At 37.9% G+C, this 13,815-nt stretch overlaps 1 protein-coding gene across 1 annotated transcript in view; it reads right to left on the bottom strand.

Annotated features, from left to right (window-relative positions):
• Nucleotides 1-331: 331 nt before the first annotated feature.
• Nucleotides 332-13,815, bottom strand: part of LOC126374488 (agrin-like) — a 64,064-nt gene continuing 50,580 nt past the window's right edge. Inside the window, exons 24-26 of the mRNA XM_050021160.1 lie at nt 11,222-11,586; nt 9,302-10,462; nt 332-1,686 (exon numbers count right to left, since the gene is read on the bottom strand). Coding sequence (XP_049877117.1) covers nt 10,317-10,462; nt 11,222-11,586 — 511 coding nt within the window. The 3' untranslated portion in view covers nt 332-1,686; nt 9,302-10,316. The remainder of the gene's footprint in view (nt 1,687-9,301; nt 10,463-11,221; nt 11,587-13,815) is intronic.

Raw genomic sequence — 13,815 nt, 5'->3', positions numbered from 1 at the left:
GCCTTTCGAAGCACGGATCATCTTACTTTCGGACAATCAGGTGATTAGCCTGTAATGTCCTAACCAAACTAGGGATCACAAAGTGATTTTTGTGATATGTCCCCACCAGGATTCAAACCCGGGGCCCCCGGATCGTGAGCCCTATGCTCAACCACTGGACCACAGAGGCCGATAAGGAGGCGTGGAGGCCGTGTTTGTATTGCGACAAAGCTTTAGACTCCAAGAGATGTCAGATTAGTATGCAACCTGTATTTTACGCGCCACTGCCTCCTCATTTTCTTAGAACAAGGATAAGGGGTTAAAACAAACGACAACGGATTGCAGTCTCATTTTATTTATCATCTTGTATCTTTAAACTAAGAGAGTTACATCAAAACACTCATTGCGTAACAAATTGGACTGGAAGATATGTCGAGAACCAGTGATACATTGTACCTAAAGGTAGGTAGATTTATTGCTGTGAAGCCACACTCCCATTTACTTGAACGTGTTCATTGATACGAATAGAAATATTTATTTTAACGAATCCAAATTACCCTATTCAAATAAAAGGGAGTTGGGCTAACCTAAATACAATCTAAAAGTGAACTGGATATGTTTCGTTCCATAACGAAGCATGTCTAACACGAAAAAGTAAATCTAAATGCCATGTTGTTAAATATTATAATATTGTCATTTCCTTTTTATTTAAATTAGTAGTATAATACTTTACAAGTTCACTAGAAAGTAGTGAAAACAACTTAGCTTTATCATCTACAGAGCGTCTTGCTTTACACATCAATTTTAACAGAACTAAATTTTGATATAGGCTTTTGCTAGCCTCAATGATACGTATAGTGTATAGGAAATAAGTACGTAAGTATAATAACACGCAACAGGAGGGCTACATTTGGACTGCAAGGTAACTGCAGCACGGAAATTTTCTAGCAGTTTCGTTGCGTTCTATCTAGAATGCAATTTCCTTAAATGTATTAAGCTGCATGTGTTTCTAACGAAGGGTCAGCTCTACGGACAATTTCAAAACAATATTAGACAAATAAGCCAAATCCGAAAAATCCTATTTTTTCCTTGGCAGTACAAATGTAACCCATCTGTATACACTTTGTGGAAATAAGGTCCAGAATCAATATTACTACACAACGTCAAACTTACGGCCCCCACGGGAGCCGTTCATAAGTTGTTCGAATGTCAAGTACGATTTCGCCAGGAAAATATATAACATCCGAAATATTCTGAAACTATCGCTTTCTCCCTCTAAATTACAACAAACATCATAAGTTAGAGCAAGACAATATATCCACAAAATTCTAACGTAATTAATTTTCTTTTCCTCATAAAGTAAATAGCAACGTAAGATTTAACCGAAGTCACGTGTTATGGACATTTATTATTAAAAAATAGTAAAGCGGCTTGTAAAAAAATCTAGTCTAATTAATTATGTACATATTTTACAAAATACCATGAGTATCTACATAAAATTATTGTTGAATAGAATGTCATTAGAAAAGTGGATATGAATTATTTTCCAAAGTTACCTACACTTAGACATATCTCAAAATAATTATATAATAATTCCAAACCAATACGTAAAAAATAGGGACAAATTAATTTATGAAATATCAGAAAAAAAACAACTTTGTAAAAACCTAAAACTAAAAATAAATAAGTGGGTGTACACAACACAACCTAGATAAATCACCCGGGGTGAGAGGACTGTTTTTAAAAAGACAATTTAATTGAATTTAAAACTATTTATTTAGAATAAGACACACGTATTCTCTAAAAGAAGTTCAGCTTAAGACTACTTTAAAAACTAATGGGAAGGGACCAAGCGTCTGATCTCATCACGGCTTATCTTATGCAACGTAGCGCATTCTCTAGGCAGTCTAGACGCTTCATGAGCTTATCTTGGTGAATGTGCAACGTGGCGCATTCTCCAGGCAGTCTGGACGCTTAACTCCTCCCTCCATAACTTCGAAATTCTCAGGGGATGATTTTTGAGACTGAGAATTTCGACGTCTTCTTAAAGTTATGAAGATACCGATAAAAATTGTTAAAACTAAGATTATATATAAAAATAGAGTTCCTATACTAATGCTATTTATATTTACCGCACTTACACTTTTATCACTTTCACTTAGCACAACACTGTCAGCTTTTTTTAGGGCGTACGACAACACTTGGAGATGTCGCAGGTCGACCTCATCCAAGTTGATAGGCTTCCAGGGCGATGCTGCTGCTGAAGTTGGGATTTCCGGAAAATTTATAAGAGGTAACTTGGGATATAGTATTGGAGATGCTTCGGAACTATGATGCCTCAGTGTGACGTCATCGATTTTTAGTTCGCAGTTATCATCGATCACAGCCAGGTAAGTACCTCTGATGTAGATTCTGCTCATCTCACTTCCACAGCGTGTCTTCAAAAGGATGTTGGCTTTAGAGTAGAGAATCCATCGATTAGGTTGTATGGGCTCTACTTTAATTGTCTTCACTTCCACCAGGATAGGATAACAGGTGGTAATATTCATAGTAAACTTCATTAAGTCCGCCACACAGGTATCCTCCATGGATCTTGGGGGAATGTGTTCTTCGTAGCAAATAAAGAAGCCTCTCTCCAACTCTTTGCAGCGTTTGGTGAGTGAGAATGTGTTCGAACCATTCGCAATAAGGTAAGGTTGTTTTGGGATAATTAGGACGGATTGATTTAGGTTGTTTGTAATAGGTAGAGGAAAGACGTGATAATAATCGTATATTCCCTTTTTGACCAAGGGAACTTCGATGATAAAGACTATCTGATTTTCTTTGATATATGCCTTAATCTCTACACACTGCTCTATTTTAATTAAATTTACATAATTTACGGGATATGCAAGGCTCTCTTTACGTTCAATTTTTCCTAAAACAGTTACAAATTCGTCAGTGTCTAATATTGACTGGTGGAGAGTTCCCATTTTGCTAAATGCTATTGCTGTTTCTATTTCATCCAATCTGATATACAACATTTGGAAGTTATGTAAAAATAAATTGTAAATATGAATTAATCTATTGTTTGTAAAATTTGTCATTGACTCATTCAGTATTTTTCTAATGTCCCAAATTTCCCTATCCAATTGGATGAAATTATTTTTTGTTACATTGCTGTTATTCGTAAATGTCCCCAACATTTCAGTGACCAGACTCATTTTCTTTAATTCTGAAATTTGTCGAGTTTTGAGTTCATTTAACATTTTATCATACTTCACAGCATCCTCATTGTCCAAGTTGCCAGTTATTACTTTTATAAGTGACCCTAAAGGGTTTAGTAGTCCACGTTTTATTCTTTTTGATGGATTTAATTGTCTGAGTTTAGTGAAAGTTATGTGTTTTAGGTGATCAGTTTGACTTTTGACATTCGCGAGTTCGAAATTAAAAACATTCTTGCCAAAATGGTTTAGGACGTGTTTGTTGAGGTTCGCATAGCGGTTGAAATTAAACTCTATATCATCGTATACTAAACTTAAATCTAGATTCTTAATTATTATCCACTTATCGTAACTTATAATAGCAGTTCCCTCTTTTACAGGAAGTATCCCGGGATTGTGTTCAATCCGTTGTAGCTTGGCCTCCTCCTGGCTCTGGCTCAACTGGACCACCAGCAGGAGCACGACCCTGTGGAGGACGACGAATGTCCTTAATAGGTACATTGGTATTACGGTTCCTAACATCGACAGGTACTACATTCCTACTTATCTCTCCAACCACTTCTGCTTTTTGAAACCGGGGCTTATCTTTACCGCGTCTTGTGTTTACCCCTTTTATAAATATCGTGTCTCCTTCTGCTAGATTAAACCCTGTCTCTCCTCCCCGTCTTTCTTTAACCTTTTCCTTTTTTTTTAGCATTTCCTCCGTCATATATTTATACAGATATTTGGTTCGTCTCGCGTGTTCGGCTACCAGTTTTTGCGTGTAATATTTGTCAAACTCGACGTTAAAAGCATTAGTACAGTCGGTATGTCCAAATACGACTTCAAAAGGTGTAAGTCCTGTTGTCGAATGTATGGTGTGATTGTACGCCATTATTGCGTATGTCATGATCGAAGTTGCGTCCGTAATTTTCTGCTCGTATTTCGCAAGGCGATAAATTTCTAGGATGGTAGAGTGAAATCTTTCGATCATGCCCATAGAATTCGGGTTATGAGGTGTCCCTATGTGTAAGTTTATTTTATAAAATTTTAACGTTTCTTTCATTAATGTATTATTGAACTCTGATCCGGGATCAGCGCTTATCTTCTCAGGGACACCGTAGAATGAAAAGTATTTTATCAGAGCTCTTACTACTTCCGGTGTAGAGCGATTAGGAATTTCGAAAGCCTGTCCTAGTTTACTAAACGCATCAATGATGGTCAGGAAGTATTTCCCTTCTATTGAGAACAAATCCATAAACAATTCTTGGAAAGGTTTTGTCTGCGTCTGTGTCAACTGCAATTCAGGTTTGTATGGTTTGCGGTCGTACTTCATTGCTTTACAAATTTCACACGCGTTTATCACGCTACTGACTGTTATGTTCATATTGTTCCAGTAGTATACGCGTTTCAGCTTCATGAGAGTTTCGTTGATTCCTCGATGACATGTCTTACTCTCGTGGTATTTTAAAACAATTTGTCGTTGCTCTTCTTCGTCCTCTACATGTATAACTCTTTTAGTGCATTCAAATAGTTTGACTGTCCCTTTTCTAAAAAGTTTTATAGCCGCTTGTGTAAACTGTTTACGGTGAATTTCATTTTCAAAATATATGAAATGCTTAGTTTTCGGTTTTACATATTCTTTTAGGAATTGAGTGACCAAATCTGGCCTATTTGTTGGTAAATGTGCTTCTAATATCTTTTGATTGTTACTAGAGATATTCTTTACAGCCGTTTCGTTTCTGTTCCATGTATAAATTAACATCTGATTAGGTTTAGAGTCTATGGCTTCGTTTAGAATAGGTATGCCATTTGTGTCCATGTCTGGTGCCGAATGAACAGTTTGTGATAGAGACATGTTACTCATCGTTCCTTCTGGTATTGTAATGGTGCTTTCAGAAGGCGATAATATAGGGTACTCAGTTTCTAACTCATGCTTTGTTGTTTCTTCTTTCTCTCCACTGCTTATTGATATTACTTCGTCTTCCCGATTTGGTTGCGCGTTACTTAACCTTTCAATTTCAGAAACCACATCATCCAAGTAAGAATGTAATCGTCTTTCAGATTCGTCTACATTCACCTGCATGGATTCAGTATCGTCTTTACCTAAAGCATTTAGCCTTATACGGGATAACGCGTCCGCGTTGCTATTTTGTTTGCCATTTTTGTATATAATGTCAAAATCGAATTCTGAAAGTCGCAACTTCCATCTTGTTAATTTGGAATTTGGGTCCTTCATGGAATTCAACCATGCGAGGGGTCGGTGGTCTGTGTATATTGTAAACTTTCTGCCGTACAGATACGGACGAAAGTGTTTTACGGCCCATACAATGGCCAAAAGCTCTTTTTCGATGGTGCTATATTTAGTTTCTGCGTCATTGAGAGTTCTGCTCGCGTATGCAATGGGTTTGTCGCTTCCTATTGGTCCCTGTGAAAGTACTGCACCGATGGCAAAGTTGGAAGCATCGGTGGTTAACACAAATGGTTTCGAAAAATCCGGAAACTGAAGTAGAGGGGCGCTTACGAGGAGCTCTTTGCATCTTTCAAAAGCTGCTTTGAACTCATCGGTGATTTCAACCTTGTTTTTCTTTTTCAGACAGACTGTTAGGGGTCGTGTAATTTTGGCGAAATCTTTCAGGAATTTCCTGTAATATCCCACGAGGCCAAGGAAACTCTTAATTTCGGTAGGTGTTTTAGGCAATGGGAAATTGAGAACAGCCTCTATCTTATCGTTGTTTGGTTGTAGTCCATCCTTTGTAATGACATGGCCAAGGTAGAGAACTTCCTTCCTGAGGAACTCGGATTTATCCAGGGTTATTTTAAGGTTAGTTGCTCTGAGCCGTTCGAAAACTTTCCTGAGCTTTTCTATGTGTTCCTGAAGACTACATGAGTATACAATGATATCGTCAAGATATACCATACAGTGTATACCCTGCAATCCTCTTAAAATGCTATCCATGGCCCTCTGGAACGTGGCCGGAGCTGTTTTGAGTCCAAACGGCATGCGAGTGAACTCGTAATGTCCCGATTGTGTAGAAAAGGCTGTTTTCGGTCTGTCCTGCTCTGCAACTTCTATTTGATGATATCCACTTGCTAAGTCTATTGTGCTGAAATATGTAGACTTTCCCAGCTTATCGAATAGATCGGTAATGTTGGGCAGTGGATATTTATCATCGGTGGTGACGTCATTCAGGCGACGGTAATCTATTACCATTCGGTATTTGACCTCGCCTGAGGCATCCATTTTTTTTGGGACGAGGTGGACTGGGGCACTCCATGGTGAATGGGATTCTTGTATAACATTGTCCTTGAGGAGTTTTTGCACTTGCTTTTCTATTTCCAGATTTTGAGCTGGTGGTTGTCTAAATGGTTTAATATAGATGGGATCTTCATTTTTTGTACGAATGTTATGCTTTACTTCGTTGGTAAAAGTTAGCGGTAGTTGTTCACAATAAAAGATGTCGCGAAATTCATGGCATAATTTAAATATTTTATCCTTTTCTTCTTTGTTCATGTGATCAAGCCGGAGTCGTTTTAAATTGTCTTTCAGTAATTCGTCAATCTCGATATTAGTCGTGGTAAAGTTGATGTTGCATTCATTTCGTTCGAATTTTTCGACGTGCAACGGTTTAGAAAAAGTTAATGTGACGATATCTCTAGAGGCGTTTTGTATTACAGTTGTCGCGAAATAATTTTTGCATGTCACTATTGCGCTCGGCATACGCACGTCTTTACCGAAATCTACGAAATTAATAATCGCCTCTCCATCTTTCAGGTCCGCAGGAATCGTCACGCGTGTTTCAGTACGTGGTTGAAGCTGTACTTCGTATGGTGGGTTATATATTATTGGTATTTCTACATTTTTCGTTCGGAGAACTTGATTCTGCATATCGATTGTGGCGCCTAATTGTTTTAGAAGGTCGGAACCGATCAAGCCATCGTAGCGATTATCGACGTCATAAACATAAAACTTATGTTGTAACATGCTCTTAAAAGTTTTCAGAAGGGGTATGACGATGACTTCGTCGTGTCTGCTACGAGCGTGAGTGCTTACAACCTCGAAGGGTTCGAAGAACTTATAGTTGGCGAAGAACTCGTCAACTTTCCTTGGGCTGATAAACGATCGAGTGCTTCCCGTGTCTATCATAAAACGAGCATTTATCTCAGGTAAGTTAATGTGTGGTAATTTTAATAAGCTATCACAATTAAGATTTACTATATCGGGTTGTTGGGTGCGGCCGGCTCGTGAAAATCCGGGGTAGTTTCGGTTGTTTCCGAGCTGGTCGGCTCTTCATACAGATCGTAATATGCTTCATAATCTCCTTCATTTGGATGACAGTAAGTTTCCGCAAGTTCGTAGTTATAGAAAAGGTTATTATTACCTTCAGGTTCATCTAACATGTACTGTCTTGTTGCTGTTCGCATAGAGACATCAGTGTCCAATGGTTTGGAGTTGTTTACAGGGGGTCTGTATCCCTGAGGCTGGGGTGGAATCCCGAACCGATACTGATTGGGAATCCCGAATTTGAAACCCTGTGTGTTTTGATTGAAGTTGGGTCTAAAACCTTGAGGTTGGGGAATACCGAATTTAAATTGAGGGTTTGGTTTAAAATTATTTTGGTTTTGGGTCAGGTTTGGCTTATAGCCCATCTGCTGTGGAATCCCAAATTTAAATTGAGGATTTCCAGGTAATGGCATCCGGAACTGTTGTAAAGCACTTGGTCGAAAGACAGGTGTATTTTGTGGAATATTAAATTTAAAATTCTGGGGTTGAACATTTTGAGAATTTTGTGGTTGTACATTATGTGTTGAAGTTAACTGTTTGTGTTTAGAGTTATATTGGTGCTGGAAATTCACCTCTTCAGTTACGATGCCTAACGCATTTTCGAGAGTGGAGCAACCTTTTAGGCGAACAATACGTATTAGGTTTTCCGGAAGGTTATATAGAAAAACATTGAGCGCGCTGTTATTGTAAATGATCATTTTGGCTGCTTTTACGCCTTCGTCGGTCAACCGGTTTACTTTAGCAAATAAGGCGCTGCGAACATGTTGAATGCGGTTACAGAACTCATTGTAGGACTCCCCCGACTTTATTTTCATGCTCTCGAGTTCAATACTAATGCACTCCTCTGAGCGTGGGTCACCGAAATGCTGAAGTAACACAGATTTCAATGCATCCCAGGACGTTATGTCTTGTCTCTCACTGATAAGGGTAGCTGCTCTATCTACAAGCCTACTACTTATACAATGGAAAAGGTATGTGCTCTGAGCAAGGTTACCCTGTATCGTGTAACTATCTAGTACATATTGAGCTTTAGATAAGAATAAATTAAGCTGTTCAGGTTGACCACTAAACTTCGGTATCAAACACAGCATTTCTTTGGGAACTAACGTTACTTGAGCCATATTTAGTTTTATAACGAAACACACACAAAATAAAATAAATGTAACAAACAAAAGTAATAAAAATACTTAAAAGTTCACTTATCACCTATTTTAGTGCGATATGTGAAAATCAGATATTCTTTATCTCAGTGAAGTTAACCGAAACAAACTATATAGAGCTATAGAGTTCACTTATTAATAATTGAGCCCGCAACTAACAGGAATAGATAAGCATAAGAAGTGGAATGCGAATTAGTCACTCACAATCTGCTCACTGCCATATCCTCCACGATAAAGCTGCACTGAACTTCGTAGAATTATGTGTCTCTCGTATTATGTGAAAACGATTTTCACTCTGTCCGCTCACTCACTTGTGTTTAACTTATTTATTTGGTTCGTGGATATCTGCGACTTTTTGACCCGACGACCGATTTTCTAGTCCTCAGGTGCAGCCTTAATGCAAATATCCTACCGGCTGCGCCAGATAAATCACCCGGGGTGAGAGGACTGTTTTTAAAAAGACAATTTAATTGAATTTAAAACTATTTATTTAGAATAAGACACACGTATTCTCTAAAAGAAGTTCAGCTTAAGACTACTTTAAAAACTAATGGGAAGGGACCAAGCGTCTGATCTCATCACGGCTTATCTTATGCAACGTAGCGCATTCTCTAGGCAGTCTAGACGCTTCATGAGCTTATCTTGGTGAATGTGCAACGTGGCGCATTCTCCAGGCAGTCTGGACGCTTAACTACCTATCGCCTTGTTCGGAGTTTATATATGTCTATGAGAAACTACTGTACAACTATGGCACTGATTAAAATATTATTTATATAACGTATTACATACCCTATGGAACAGCAAACTTAGAATGCCAAATTTAAAAATATTATTTTATAGCAGAAAAAGTTAGCGCCAAATTAGTATAAAATTCACGTATATAGTCGAACAGTACTTACTAATCTACCTTAATTTATCTGCCAGCATAAACAGTATCAAGTAAGTATAAAACATTATTAAAAAGAAATTCGTAAAAGAAGGCATCTTATTTCGTCTAACAAAATGGAATGTCGTCATTAAAGCCCGTCAATCATCCTCTAACGTACAATATGATAAACATTTACAAATATCCAAATTTAATATCCTCATATCATATTTCAGCACTTGCTTACAATAATGAAACTATGTATATGGACTATTCTACATCTAGATATAATATTTCAGCTATTATAACAACAAAATATCAAGAGTCTTTTTTAGTATTCAGTACTTTCGCACATTCTACTCGTATTCTCATTTTGTTTATAATACCTCTGATGTGTAATCCGAGCACCGATTTTACAAAGATAAAATTAATTTAATCCTAATTAGACCTAGAACTATAACATAACGTATTTTTATTATGGCAACGTATTATTTTGGTTAGATATGAATACTCTTTTACGTTTTCTTGTATGAAATATTATACGAGTAGTACTTAATTCCTTAAAGGGAGACATTCGTCACAATAAATGCTGCAAATTGAGGTAAAACCGAAATAATCGAACGGAAGTTCGGATCGGATATGTATCGGTAGGTACTTTACAGGCAGGTACTTCAAACACTAGTGAACATAAATACTACGAAATAATACTTTTTTATCTCACAATCCTTTTTATTGTTCTTTTAAGGACTGAGCAATTGACTCTTCTCTCCCCGTTTTGCTGGGGGATGTACGACAGTCGAATTGTACGCATAAATCGTTAAATAGTACTCGTACTGTGTTGTACTTTAGTCGCAATGTCGTATGTTAGTCGCAGGTCGGATTGGGGTGGCCAGTTGGATGTGTCGCCCGCTTGCCTTTACACTGGCTACGCAACCGCGTAACCCCGTGTAAAATGATGCTGGTAGACCCAATGGTAGAGATGGCGATCCCCCTACACAAAAAAAAGCAAAATAAGCTGGATGAAATGTACATGCGACTTTTAAAGAAAACCTTTATTAAGTTTTTAAAAAACAAAATGTTCGAAAATAGGTATCGGGAAAGCGAAGCCAGCGAAGACTAAGACCAACAGTTCGCTCACATCTGTCTCTCGCCGGAGATATTTTCGCTAAGTTTCGCCGGAAGAGCTAACAAGTACTGAGCCGCATATGAGCTTTTACGCGAGAAACAACAAAGTTTTTTATTGCAGGAAAGGGGCGTGTTATCATGCACAAATAAAAGTTCACTAGCTAATAAAATTACACCGAGAGCTAGACTGTTTATAGCGGTATTACATAATACAATTTATGAAATACGTTTGGTCTAATGCACGTAGGTTTTCGAGAACAGAGCGTGAAGTATTAATTACATAAATATAACATAAACAGTCTATGTACGTCCCATTGTTGAACATAGGCCTCCCGTCCATCAACCGGAGGGGGTATGAAGCATACTTCAACACGCTGCTCTAATGAGGGTATTAATTAATAATAAGTAAATAATTATATGCCTTGGCTCCTTGAACTGGATAACATGACCCCTGGTAAGTGTACAAAATACACAAAATTAGTTTGAATAATTGATTCTCGCACACGTTCCACGTGTCCCATTATAACATTACATGTGAAATACACGAAATGTGGCAGGTGTATGAGGGCGATGAGATTCGGGGAAATGTTTTGTGGGAGGTTCCTATTACATATTATATACTTACCAATCCATAATTTGGGGTTGGACTTCGAGGGCACCAGCGGAGACTGCGAGTACCCTCTCACTGGCTGCGTGTCATCTACTTGAAGCATCGCAAGCCTCTTTCTTCTCCTGACAGTAGCCGTATGCCACAATCCGTCGTCCACTCGTACCTTGGACTCGATACTTTGGAACCAATCTTCGTGAGTTGCCAAGTTAGCCTCTTTAGCGTCAGTGTCCGTGTAAATTAAGTGGAGTTTGCCTTCGCTAAGTCCGAGCCCGATAAAGTCCCGCGGTCTTATACCAATCTTGCGTCTCCACATGAGAAGACCAGAGTCATTGTAGGTACGGAATTTTATTTCGTACCGCATGCCTCGCACTCCGTGATTCCTAAAATATTTTATGAACTTCTACATTAATCAAGTTGCGTGATTGAAATTTTATAGCAACTAGTTATTTAGTTTAGAATGGTAATATTTATATTTTTTCAATCAAAATAATATTTCAATGGCAAGCAAAATTAAAAAAAAAACTATTTGATTAAGTTAAAATTGGTTTTCCAGCAGAAAAGGTGAGTTGTTAAACAATGTTGAACGCAAAGTTAATAATTGTAAAATCCTTATATACACTTCTCATCAAAAAAATCGAAACACTTCCGTTTTCATTGTTTCTGTCCGAATTTAACACAAAAAAGAATTCATACGATGAAAAAAAATACATAAATGTATAGCTGGCAGTTTGGCCATTACAGTAATAAGCGAAAATTCTAAATTCAAAATTAGAATTTCATTTGTTTATCTTATAAACGAAATGAATCACTGTTTTGAGACAAATGTGTGTTTAGGGTTGGAGTACATTTAGCGTTTAAAAACTAAAAATTGGCGCCTATCCTTAAACTTTTTGTTTTTTATTTCAATACTGTGACTTTGGGACGTCTGAAAAAAGTTTTTTTTCCTAAAACGTATGGCTACTTCGCCCACAGAAGCCGCCCAAGTTGTGGAATTGCTGGATTCTGGCCTTAGTCAGCGTGTTGTGGCTGCAAGACTGCATCTAAGCCTGTCATCTGTTCATAGAGTCTATAAACGTTATCGGGAGACTGGTTTGTTCACGCGCCGTTCAGGATCTGGCAGGAATCGGGTCACTTCTGAGCGAGATGATCGATTTATTGTAACAACTTCTTTAAGAAATCGACGCCTTAACGCTTTTCAACTGCAGCAGCGGCTTCGTGTTGTACGAAGGGTGGCTGTAAGTGACTCTACAATTAGAAGAAGGTTGAAGGATCGTGGACTGGTACCGCATAAGCCAGCAAATGGGCCGAAATTAACTGCAGACCATCGAAGAGCGCGCCTTAACTTTGCACGTGAGCACCTAAATTGGTCATACCTACAGTGGAGCAAAGTTCTCTTTTCTGATGAGTGTAAAATTATGCTGTATGGTAACGACGGAAGTAACAAGGTCTACAGAAGAGACGGAGAACGCTATGCACAATACTGCATTGAAGAAAAGGTCAGCTATGGTGGCGGTTCGTGGACGGTTTGGGGAGGAATCAGCGCCGACGGTAAGACAGAGCTTGCTTTCGTGTCTGGGCCACGTCTGCCTGCACTAAACTGTCATCGGTACGTCGAAGAGTGTCTCGAGCCTCATGTGATGCCCTATGCACATTTTATTGGCAACGGCTTCATATTCATGCACGACAATGCTAGGGCTCACACCGCGGGCGTCGTACGAGATTATCTTAACGAAGTCGATATCTCTATTATGGAATGGCCAGCAAGAAGCCCGGACATGAATCCCATTGAACATCTGTGGGATGAATTAAAGAGACGAATTCGAGCAAGAGATCCTGCCCCAGAAACACTTAGCCAGCTGCAAGATGCAATCCAAGAGGAATGGGACAATATACCACAGCATGTGATCGTGACTCTCATCCGATCGATGAAGAACCGTATGGAAGCAGTAATTAGAGCTCGGGGAGGGAATACAAGTTATTAAATAAACGTTTTTTAGCTTTTTTTTTCATTTACGTGTGTTGTATTATCCATTTCCTTTATACTCCATACGGAATAAAAATGACTCATTTAACAAAATACGAAACCTATGAAAAATTCATTTAAATTTAGAACATTAACATTAAGATTTGATAAGCTCATATTACTCACTATTAAACGACATTTAACATTTATTCCTAAATGTACACATTTTTCTGATAATCCTGACAAAACGTAAACTTGCAAGGTGTTTTGATTTTTTTGATGAGAAGTGTATTTAATGTTCCATAAATATGTAAAACACAGAATACGTTGTTTGAAACGATTTTTAGATAGTAGTAACACGCCACTCCATATTGATTTTTTATAAGAATAATAACAATCAACATTCATAATTAACCATGTAAATTAATAAAAGATTACGAAATAAGTCTTTTCTACTACTACAAACATTACTAAAATAGAGTAAAAAATGTTTACCTAACTTATTGAAGAGGGTTAACAGAATTAATAGTAACTATTGTTTTTCAATGTGTCCTTCAAATGTTATCTCACATCAAAATTTCCGTCACCGCCGCTGTTAGTATGAAAGCTAGAAATTAGAAATATGGTTAGTAATGTAGCAAATGGG

The sequence above is a fragment of the Pectinophora gossypiella genome, chromosome 2 (genome assembly GCF_024362695.1).
Source record: "Pectinophora gossypiella chromosome 2, ilPecGoss1.1, whole genome shotgun sequence".
Taxonomy (NCBI): Eukaryota; Metazoa; Arthropoda; class Insecta; order Lepidoptera; family Gelechiidae; genus Pectinophora; species Pectinophora gossypiella.
This window is presented reverse-complemented; position numbering and strand designations above follow the sequence as displayed.